We start from the raw sequence: 12,091 nt of genomic DNA, 5'->3' as shown, positions 1-12,091 counted from the left end.
GGAAAGATTATTGCTCCTTCTTTCAACATTTTCAATAATTACCACTAGGTGATTTTCCTACCATTACCACCACCCCTGCCACTACAAGGTACTATCACTTTCCATGGTAAATGCTATTCATGGGCTTATCCAACAAGCACTTCACATCCCTGTCTCCCCCCTCAGTTTACATTATAGAAGATGTGAAAGATAAATACACACTTTTTTCCTACTCTCTTGCACCTAGGAGACAGCAGGAGACCATTTTGGCCAATGAGACAGAAAGGGACCCTGAGAGGACCATTGTTTTCCCTAATGAAAGGATGTAACTCATAGAACCATTGTGCAACCATAAGTAAAAAGGCCTGGAGAGGATGCCTGGGTGGCTCAGGTCATGATTCCAGGGTCCTGGGATTGAGCCCCATGTCAGACTCCCTGCTCAGCTTTTCTCTCTCCCTCTGCCTTTCCCCCTGGCTTGTACACTCTCTCTCTTTCCCTCATTCTCTCTCTCTCTGAAATAAATAAATAAAATCTTAAAAAAAAAAAAAAAAAGGTGCAGAGAAGAGCGGACATGTTGACTCTGGCACCACTGAGAAGAGGAAGACCATGTCTGTCCACATGTTTATGGTAACACGGGGGAAGTAAAACCCGTACAAATCGTATAAGTCTCTGAAAATCAGGCTTTCTCTTACTTGCATCTGAGCACATTTCTAAACATTTATCTACCATTGATTGAGTGCTATCTATACACGAATACTAAGCATTTGACATACATCACTTCATCTACTCTAACAATAGGGATCATTGTCTCCCATTTTACAGCTGAGGAAGCAGACTGGTGCACCTTATTCAAATTCACACAACTAGGTTTGAATCCAGGTGTGGCTCCAAAGCCAGAAATATACACTAGTTTGCTATATTTTCATCTACTCTCTCCACATCCGCTGCTCCAAGAATGTGTCCTAACTTTTGGAAACATAGTCACTACAACCTTGGGAGGTATTACTTTCATTCTAAGGTGTGCAATTAGTATAATCTTTAAAATGGAGCCCTAGCTGTCTGCCATGAGATGTATAGAACTTTTCAAAAATGGCCCAGACAAGTCTGGGTTTATAGGAAAATAAATAGATGGAAAAAAATAGAACCAAGCTGGGAGTAGTATAGTAGCTTCCTCTCTCCAAAGACCCAGAGTCAGATATTTAAGCTAACTATTTAAGGCCCCTGTAGATCCCAATAAATGGGCTCATTGGCATATTACAGAATTCAAGCCTGAGAAACTCAACTAATGAAGGTAATTCAGAATAAAACATGAAAATATTAGAAGCATCCAAGTTTACTTCTTGCCCACTAGTCCCATTAAGTCCTGGAGATAGATAATGTGATACACACTGGCTTTTATAAAGTAAAAAGATAAATCCATATGTAACCAGTTATATCTTACAATGTGATAAATATCACAGTAACATTCTGAATGTCTTGATGTTGGATCACAGAGAAGAAATACTCAGTGTGAGAGCTCATGGGAAACCTAGAGGAAAATCATTTTAGTTTGGATCTAAATTATTTTGTAGAGTTATAGCTAGAAGAGGATGCTGGTAGGGGATGTATGTGATGCAAGGGTCTTAGAGCTTTTTCTGGGCTTTCTTCTCCACATCAAAAGCAGGGTCCAGCCTGAATGTGCCAGTTAATGACAAAAAATAAGTCGCTGTCTCAGCCATAATCACATAGACCAGCATTTGCCACAACTACATATAGGAAACTCAACAAATGCCAAAGGTCCCTCTTCACCATCTTCAATATTCTAATACCCAAACTGCAAAATCAAGGACTGCATGGCCCATAGTGAAAAAGGTTAAAATATTGCCAAAAATCTCAAGAATTTCTATTTTCTACTGATACTATTAGTAAATTTTGTTATTTATGTTGCCCCTTATTTATTGAAGTAGAGATGAAATAGTTGAAAAGAGTAACCAAATGTTACTAGAGGTAGGTTAGAATTAGAGCAAAACATGAGGTCAATGGATGGGAGTGATGACTTGATTCTTGAGCAGAAACTGAGGGCCATGGGGGTACAGGGGATATTTGTAATAGAGATCACAGTAGGCTTCATGTTATGAAAGGCAATAAAACCACTAGGGGATAGTAGTATGCATACGTAAACACAAGCAAGAAATACCCACCACATTCCTACCTTCCCAAATTTATTTGCTCAGTAAATATACCAAAGATTATTAAGAGTCTTCTATGCATCAAGGGCCCTTGTTGACACTTGCAGGCACTGGAGGCACAGTGATGACAAGGGAGACAAGGCTCCCACTCTGAAGGAGCTCACCTTGCTTAAATTAGGCCAAAGGGTGTGCTGTACAATCTGACAACGAACCAGACCATGTCGAAATGGAGATGCTTTGGAAAGCTCAGTCTGTGTAATCAATGTGTCTATAGACCTCTACTGCCTTTTACGGTGCTCTCTCTGTTATTAGGGTCATCCTGGTTGCATTCCTGATACAGACACTTTCAGGGGTGGAAGAAGATTGACAATTGTTAACACCGTTAGAAATAGCAAATACAGATTTACAAAGTGCTTACTATATGGCATATACTTTACATGTATTTACTCATGTAGTCTTACAACCCTGTCTGAAGGCTGTGGTTCATTATCTCCTCCATTCATCGGAGGAGGAAACCAAGGCATAGAGAGGTTAAGTGATTTGCCTACAGTTCCACAGCTGGTAAGTGATGCTGCCAGTATCAATCCCAGAGCTCCCTGGCTCTGTACTCTGATATCTTCTTCAGGAAAGCCGCTACTGTGTACCTGGCCTTTACACATAATTATTTCTTTCACTCCTTACAATCTTCTGAGGTAGGTGATATGATCTCAATTTGGCAAATAAAGAAACTCAGGCTCAGAGAGAAGGAATGGCAGTGCCAGGGTTCAGACTCAGGAGAAGCTGGCCACAAAGCCAGTGTTCCTCCCCATTGCTTCACACTGTCTAAGGAACCTGCCCGAAGCAAGTTTTCGGGGTGCTTAAGCGAGGCTCGCAAGTCTGTCCTTCTAGGAGCCCGTTTTACCTATCAGGAAAGGTTTTATTGGGAGAGAGTTGGGTAAATGAAAAGTCTGAAAAATAGATCTACTTAGACAAAATAAAAGGCTGATCTTACAGAAGTTTTGGAAAAAGAATATTCTAGAGAGGAGTCAGGAAAGCAGATGGAAAATATTCTGGCAGTTTAGAGAGATGAAAGGTCTTCTGTGGCCAGACCATGACATTGCCACGATTTATTAAAGAAACTCAAGACATAGTTGTTTGCCCCAAGATTTACAATTTAGTTAAATACCTTTCTTGGTGTACATGGAAAGAGATGAGAGGCATACAGGGATTAGAAAAAAAAAATTAAAAGAGGCAAGGATACAAGTTAATAATCCAAATGAATGAAATATGTGATTAAGTATCTTGTGAGTGTTTCTCAATCCTCAGAAGCACAGTACCTTTACCATCACTGTTATTCAGGCTTTGAAGAATAAGGGCTGATAGAAATGTGGGACTTTCCATGCAGGCTAAATTGTGGTATAAGAAAATTGTTCAAGCAATAATATTTAGCTATTTATCTTCCATTCAAAAGATGTTTATCTTCCAATTATGTATCCAGACTTTAGGAAAATTGTAAAATCTCTGTAGAGTAAGCAGATGATATCTTCACTAGCTCTTTCAGTATGCACTTCTTATTCCCAGTAATAATCCATGTAGCCTTTTTAGTACCTCTAAATTTGTTCCCAAGCCACTGATAAGATGATCTCATTTCCCCCATGTTGGGAAGTTATTAGTTGCACTAATTTCACATTGGCCCCTCACAGAGGCCACAGTCTTCTCTTCCCCAGAGAAGCAGGGAAGGAGAAAGTGTTTACTAGCCAGGCTTACCACTGGCATAAGTCTGAGCAGCTCTATTGGGTGATTGGTTACACTTTAAGTTCTTAGAATTTATCATATTTAAACAGATTTTAAGGAATCATAGTTCTCTGAAATAGCATGCAATATAGCAATCTATGCTATCAGCATTCTCTAGATGTTTATTGAAGATACAGATCTCAATTGGCTCAAAAAAAAAAAAAAAAAAAGAGAGAGAGAGAGAGAAAGAGAGAGAATACGCACGCCCACCCGCACGATTTTGTTGCCTTCCGAAGTGCCTTGGAGGTGTTTATCACGTTAGGAGGTCCCTTGTGGTGGGGGAATCACTGGCTGTTGGCTCCGGATTCTTTTCAGATGGAAATTACCTACAAGTACTACCTGGGATACTGAGCTTGAAGGGTGGGAAGGGGACTCTGGGCAACAGAGAAGATGGGAAACTGGCTGGTGGTTGTGGAAGATTATATGCAAAGTCACTTTTGGAAACTTAGACATTTCCCAAAGAGTTCAAGTTGCCCATTAAGAACTAAAACACAGAGTCTACATTCACACGTCTCTATGGGATGGACAGTCGAGGGTTCTTCTGGGTTTGGAAAAGTTCAGGCACACAGTGCAGCCAGATGTATAAGGCTCGTGGTACTCTGTGCTCAGCATAACCTTCTGTGTTAACAATAACCTTCTCTACTCTGTTCTGGTAAATTAGAATTTGGTCCATGATGTATTTCTGTCCCCTCAGGACTTGGCTTAATCACTTGCCTTGCCTTGGCTTAATGTCTTAGCTGTGTTCTCCCTGCCCTTTTGGACCTCATCTCCTTTCTGCTGAAGCTGTGCTTTTTCTCTCCATCCCAACTTCTCTGTTTCTGGCTTTGGCATAAGTAGCTGGGGCCACACCCAACTAATCCCATAAAAACCATTCAATGAGAATGCCCAAGGCCCCCTTTCCCCACCCCACCCCTCCTCCCAGAGTTTGATTCATTCGGCTATTTCCTATAAAAGACCAGGAAGCAAATGCCATTCCTTCAACTATAGAGGCCAGTACCCCATAACTCCCCACCACCCCATTTTACCTTAAGGTTTCCCCAGAGGAGCCCCTCCTCTTCCATAGGTTGACCAGGCTGCTGGATCTGCTGGCTGCCGAGGATGACTTGCCGTCCCCCACATGCATGCGCACCACAGTAGAGGTGGTGAAGGCGCTGCGCACATTCCTCTCTGGTTTGGCCAGGATGATGTACACCTTCGGCACAAACATGCAGCCCAGCGCCACTGTGGCACTGAGACTGACGGAGAAACACATGGTGATGATTTTGTAGTTGCTGCCAAAGTAGATTGGCACAAAGGCCAGCCATATAATGCAGGTGGTGTACATAGTGAAGGCAATATACTTGGCCTCGTTGAAGTTAGCTGGAACGTTTCTCGTCTTGAAAGCATAGAAGGTACAGCTCAAAATCAGCAAGCCATTGTATCCAAGAGGAGTGACAACCCCTAGGTTGGTGGTATTACAGATCAGGTACACTTCTCGAATGCTTGGGTAGTCGTGCATTATATCAGGAGGCTCCATTATAAAGAGGGCAACAATGATGCCCAACTGAATGCATATGAGAATGAAAGCAATCACCAGCTGGGCACAGGCACTCATGAATCTGGGCTTTTTGGTACAGATCTTCTTCTTGCTGCCGGCCAGGATCCTTGCAATACGATTGGTCTTGGTTACAAGGGCTGAGTAGCTCATGGCTGGGGAAAGACCGATACCAATTCTCTGAAGGTAGCAATAAATCTGTTTGGGCTTTGCAATGAGGCAGAAGGTACATAAGTAACCCAGGCAGATGCCGGCAAGGATGATATAGCAGAGTTCCCTGCTGGAGGACTTGACTACTGGCGTATCACGGTAAATGATGAAGACTGCAGTGACAAATAGGGTGGCCAGCAGGCCAAGGCAGGCAAACACCACAGCTGCAATGGGCTCAGGATCACCCCAGCGGAGATACTGTACTGGGATCAAGTCACAGCCTGCAGAGACACAGACACATTGGAGAAAAAAAAAAAAAAAAAGGAAACATTTACTCGGGTCACCTAAGTAAACTGCCTAAGTTACAGCAGCTGCTTATGACCCTTTTCAGGACCCTTTGACTCCAATCTACCTTTCCAATCTCAATATCCCATGTTACTCAGTTCTTCATATATTCATTCATAAAATATGTATCTTTATAGTATCACACATCCTGTGAGAGGAGCTGTTCTAAGTTCTGAAAACAAAATAGTGAAGAACATGCGCCCTGCTCTCCTAAGAAATAATTGGGGAGGGAGTGCTTCTAAATAATTACTTACAACTGTGATAAGGGCCATTAAGAAGGACAGCATGGTTCCTAATGCAGTCTGTGGGAGCAATCAAAGCCTCCTTCAACAGGATTGAGCAAATGGAAGTGTTGTTTTGATGACTGGGGATTCAGTAGGTATAGCATATGGGGATTAATTGTAAGGAAAGCTAGGGGCCACTGGAGGTATGAAAGGAGGCCACCGTACAGGTGCAGTGAGTGGCTGAGATAAGGCTGGGAGGTAGGAAGGAAAGGCTCTTGCAAAGCAGAGAGGCCTAGACCAATAGAAATCATTGGAGGGATCTATATATACAGGAAAGGAAGGGCATGGTCACACCAGTGTTAAACATTCCTTTGGATGCTGTGTTGATCTGGGATGAGATAAAAGTGTGGAAAGATTTGAAAATTATTTGAAGCAATAGAGAGAGTTTAAATAGATGTGGGCTCCTTGAGAGTTCAAGACATCAAGGATGACCAGCAGTGGATCCATCTATGCTGTCCTTGAATCCACTGTACAGAAAGGTTAGGATTTTCAGAGAACCACATGGTTCCATTGTTATAAAAGAGAAGATACTTAATAAAAAGGGGGGGGCAGCAGAGGCAAACAACTGGTCTCTGTGGGAAGTACCCACACTCCACACTCCAAAAACTATTCTTGACCCGTGGCTTGCATGTTTTTGTATCACTTCATTACACATCAGGGGAAAAAAAAAATGACAGAACTTGGCATCATTTGGGGTATGCACCTTGTTTTCACATTTCTTTATGATCGTGATTCTCAAACGTGGCTGCACACTGGAATCACCCAGAGGAATTTTTAAAAAATACTGTGGCCTGGGTCTCGCTGTCGGAGTTTCTGATTTAACTGGTTTGGACATCAGGATTTTTAACAGACACTCCAAGTGATTCTAAAGGTACAGCTAAAGTTAAGAACCACTGCTCTTAGAAGAGTCATTTCTCTCTCTCTCTCTTTCTCTGTGGATGTGTGTGTGTGTGTGTGTAAAGTAACATTTGTTACATTTAACAGAAACATGGAAATAAAGAAACCGTATTGAGTGAGCAGGAAAGGAGTTAAACAATCTGGAGCACTGGACATTTGAGGAACATGGCAGAGATAACTAATTGCCTGCAAATATCCACTCTCCCCTTTAGTCTCAGCAGCAGATCGCTAATTTCATTTGGGGCTGGTAAAGAGTGCAGCCACACTACATTTTCAGCAACGTTTTCAGTGAGATTGCTATGTGACTAGGTTTTAGCCAGAATGATATAAGCAGGGAACTCCTTATAGAAAAATGACTAATCTTGGAGAATACCCTTTTGGCCCTCCTCGGCTTTCTCCTTCCCCTTCCTGGAATATAAAGATGGTGGTTAGAGCTCCAGCAGTTATCTTGGAATATAAAGTAACTTTAAGAACAGAAAATGTGTCCTAAGTTTTGAAAGAGAATCCCCATTAACCATGGAATCACTCACTAGCTCTAGACTACAGACATCACATTTGTCTTGTTTAAGCTACTTCTCCACCCCCCCATATATGCATCCAACCCTCATCCTAATTGTTACAAGTGTAAGATTTCCTATTAAATTCACATATCTCACAGTCAAGGGTGTTGCAGTAAGAGGCTTTGAATATCAAAAGTTACTTGGAGGTAAGGGAGACAACAATAAGTAATAATAGCAAAGAAACATGTGGATCTTTCAAAATATGTCTAAGGGCAGCTCTTGTAAAAAGGCAAAGAAATATTCTTAATTCTGCTTTGTCAGTCTCTTTCTTCAAGATCTCAGGCTTGAAACAGTACCATTAGTATTGCTGTTAAATTCATTATGGGTTTAATGGGACTTGTGAGTTAGCCTTTACAGAATTGTTTCTATGGGAAAAGCAGTCTTATTTTAAAAACCTGTGTATTTAGAGACACCTGGGTGGCTCAGTCAGTTACAAGTCTGATTCCTTTTTTTTTTTTTAAATATTTTATTTATTTATTTGACACAGAGAGAGAGAGAGATCACAAGTAGGCAGAGGTAGGCAGAGAGAGAGGTGGAAGCAGGCTCCCTGCCAAGCAGAGAGTCTGATGTGGGGCTTGATCCCAGGACTCTGGGATCATGACCTGATCCGAAGGCAGAGGCTTTAACCCACTGAGCCACCCAGGCGCCCCACGAGTCTGATTCTTGATTTTGGAGCAGGTCATGACCTCAGTGTCATGAGAACAGACCCAGCTTAGGGCTCAAGCTAAGCATGGAGCTGCTTAAGATTTTCTCTCTTCCTCTCTCTCTGTCTCTTTCCGCTGCTTGCTCTCTCTCTAAAACGAAACAAAGCAAAACAAACAAGAGACTTCCGCGTATTTAATATTGAAACAAGGTGGTTTTAACTTAAAAAAATGTGGATGGCCCAGACTAAATATGAGACCGTTATTTTATATAATGTAATTAGTTGTGAATAAACACATATCTCCTTGCTAATGAAGATTTTGTATCCTTATTTTTAGGCATCTGCGTTCACATACGCGGCTTATATGTGGGAATTCAATTTCTGAAATTTTAGTATACCACAGGGTTTTGCTTCATATTTATAGATTTGTTGTTGGTAGAGACTATTTTATAGTAGTAAAATAGGGATTAGTCAATTATTCCTATCTTTATTCTTCTATAACTGTTTATTGAGAACAGTGATGTGACAACGAAATCTATTATCTACTGTAGTTAATTCTAATGGGGCCTGTTTCCCCTCATAGGTCATGAGCTGTTAATACCCACAGTAACTTACTGGCATAGGAAGCAGGTTATGTGGTGCGTGAAGTGGGAGTTCTTTCATTAGCTAAAAAGAATCAACTGAAAAAAAATGTATAAATGTTTACTTTAAAGGCTCTCATTTTACTCCTTTCTCTCTGCTGTTCTGCTAAATCTTAATTGTTTCTATTTAGATGTAATTAGCACCCTAATCCTAAATGTTTTGCATATGACAGCACTCACCACTCTTTTTACATCAAATTCTTGAACTCTTCCCATGTAACCCATTAACATCATGTGTGAATCTAAAGAAAATGCCATTAGATATATTTGTTGGAAGAAATGTGCATGAGGCATGCCTCTAATGTGATGTGATTATTGTCACAAATTTGCCAGAATTTATACATTCAAATGTGTGTTTTTTCTTTAATGTGAACCACTCAGAAGGCTTTATGTTTAGTTTAATGATGCTGCCATTGCACAAAATACTTTTGTAACTATTCTCTTGGAATAGCAAATTGGATTCTGATTAGAGTGTTATAATCACTGAATCTTATAATTGGATAAGTTCTTAGAGTTTCCAAAAACGGATGTGCTTCACAATCACTTGCAGCGTCTACAAAAATTCAATTCAAGGGTCTAACTCAGGAGATTTTGAATCAGTGCATTTTGAATCAGGACAAAGGAATCTTATTTTGAATAAGTAAGCTTAATGACTATACAACTGATCCTTGGTCCTTGGTTGGCAGCCCAACCTTAGAGTATCAAACTGACTTCTTATCCAGTCTGCGAATGCCTTCTTTGATAATTCCAAGGTGTGATCATCCACACTGTACCTAAGTCTTTGTTTCAAAGATTTTATTTATTTATTTGGCAGACAGAGATCACAAGTAGGCAGAGAGGCAGGCAGAGAGGGAGAGAGGAGGAAGCAGGCTCCCTGCTGAGCAGAGAGCCCAATGTGGGGCTCCATCCCAGGACCCTGAGATCATGACCTGAGCCGAAGGCAGAGGCTTTAACCCACTGAGCCACCCAGGCACCCCTGTACCAAAGACTTTGAACTATATCTCAAGGCCAAGATTAGTGGTGGGGGAAGATAGATCAGAAAGGCAGGAGGTGAGGATGGCAAGTGGAGACTGGAGGTGAATAAACTGATCAGAAGGCTATCACAAGAGGATGATGGGAAAAAACTAAGTCATTGTACTGAAGATGACATTGAGTTGGGAAAGACATTTTAAAGCTGGGACTGAAAGAAATTATGAGGTAGACAGAAGTTTCAGGAAAGGGCTTCTAGCCAAGTTGATAGCAATGCTAGTAAAATAACTAAGACAAGGGCTGTAGGAAGAAAAGTGTCAGATTTTGTGGTGATGATACCTAGTTCCAATTTAGACATGTTGTATAATGAAATGTCTATGAGGTACTGAGTAGGTGGAAACAGAGGTTTAGAAGAGATATCAGGGTGAAAGTTACAGCTTTGGGAGTCATCTGTTTATAGGTGGAAATAAGAGATATGTACATAAATACAATTAATGAGGAATTTCACAGTTAGAGAGCAGAGCTTAGAAGTCTGGCTAAACACCAATATTACGGAATGGCAGAGGAAAAGTATATGTCAGGGAAGACATAAGGTAGACCAGATAGAAGGAAAGAAGAATATCAAAAGCCAAAGGGAAGTGGTCAGCTGGATGGCCCTGCAACAATATCACTGGAGATTTTCTTTCTTTCTTTTTTTTTTTTAAATCCTTACCCAGAGGGCTGGCACAAAGTTGTGAGCTTCAGGTTTGCAGATATCTCTTCTGGTGGTTTATCTTTCTCTTATTTCTTCCCCCCCTTACTACTATTAGATCTATTTCTTTTGAACAAGATGGTTTCCTTCCATTGTTATATTCCTATCATGGAACATATTCTTCCAAATCTCAGAATAATGCTAATCTTATTATGATATAAATTTAAATTCCCATTAACTACCACCTCTGCTGTGTGCATTGGTTTACAAACATCTGAATGCCCCGCTACTCTTCCTAAAGCCTTCTTTATTTCCTTCTGTGAATTACTACTGTGCATTTTCTCCCTTACTATTTGCTTGTTTTTTAATCCCTGTTTCCTTCTTAGTGTAATGGTAAGTTATTGGAAGTACTCTTAGTGTACTGGTCAATTACTGCATACTGGAAGGTTATATGGAGGTTAACTAGGAGTAGAGTACATATATTTTATCATTTTAGTATAAATTTAATCAATTTAACATATGTTATATCTTGATTAAGGAATCTTGATCACGAGAATGAAGTTACCTCCTAGCAAGCATATTAGAGCTTCACAGAAGACACACAACAATGCAGTTCTTTCTAGAAATGCAGATGATCAACAGAGTAGGAAAAAAAGACATATTTTCTGATAAAATCTATTTAAATAGCTACCCATTTCTCATTTTTCTCCTCTTTCATGTTTGATCCTTTTTCTATTGTTCTCTAGTATAATCTATGCTTTCATAGTTCGAAGTGATAAATACTGAAAATACAAGATATTTTTTTTAAGGGAAAGTGAACTGCCAAAAAACTGTATTATCCACATTCATCCTGTGATTCCACCAATATGCTTTCCATAACTCTAACAGGAGAATGGATGGTCCACTGATTTCCTGGACACCTAAAAATTATATCACTGCTCAGTAATAACTGGTACTCATGTTTATTTTTCAGGTATTAGTCTTAAAGGATTAATATTCCTGTAGTTAGTAGTTCCTAGACTATTACATTTCCACGTCCTTTTCCAGGTGTCTGTTTAGGCAGAAGTGTAAGGTCCTATTCAGCCAGAGTAGTCCCACCCTGGTTGAACTGCCATTTTGCTGTAAAGCTTAAATTGACCTTGCCTCCCCCCCACCCCAACCAGTCCCAGGTAACAAAGTCCAAGTCCAAGGGTGGGTCAGGCTAGGTGGAGGTATTCAATCAGTGGGGGCACATACTGTCTCCTAGCTACCAAGAAGTATGGGCCCCTGCCCTTTGGGAGCCTTTTGGAGCCAATCCTAACCAAGGTGTGATAGGCTGGTTCAAATGTCTACTAGGGTAAATTGTAATTCAATTGGTCGCCTAGCATCACTGTGGAGTTTCCTGTGTGTGTTATAATCTCATTGGCCACCTGTGTGTGGCCAGGTCCAACCTCATGGCCTTTGCTCTATAAGAGTTA

At 40.7% G+C, this 12,091-nt stretch overlaps 1 protein-coding gene across 2 annotated transcripts in view; it reads right to left on the bottom strand.

Moving 5' to 3' along the window:
* The window catches only part of GRM5 (glutamate metabotropic receptor 5), a 558,863-nt gene that overhangs the window by 51,236 nt on the left and 495,536 nt on the right, over positions 1 to 12,091 (bottom strand). For both annotated transcript variants that reach the window (XM_082749014.1, XM_082749013.1), the window contains one exon: positions 4,946 to 5,885. In XM_082749014.1, the coding sequence (XP_082605140.1) occupies positions 4,946 to 5,885 (940 nt within the window). The remainder of the gene's footprint in view (positions 1 to 4,945; positions 5,886 to 12,091) is intronic.

The sequence above is a fragment of the Mustela nivalis genome (assembly GCF_964662115.1).
Source record: "Mustela nivalis genome assembly, chromosome: 9".
NCBI lineage: Eukaryota > Metazoa > Chordata > Mammalia > Carnivora > Mustelidae > Mustela > Mustela nivalis.
Note: the sequence above shows the minus strand (reverse complement) of the source record. Positions and strands in the feature narration are given on the sequence as shown.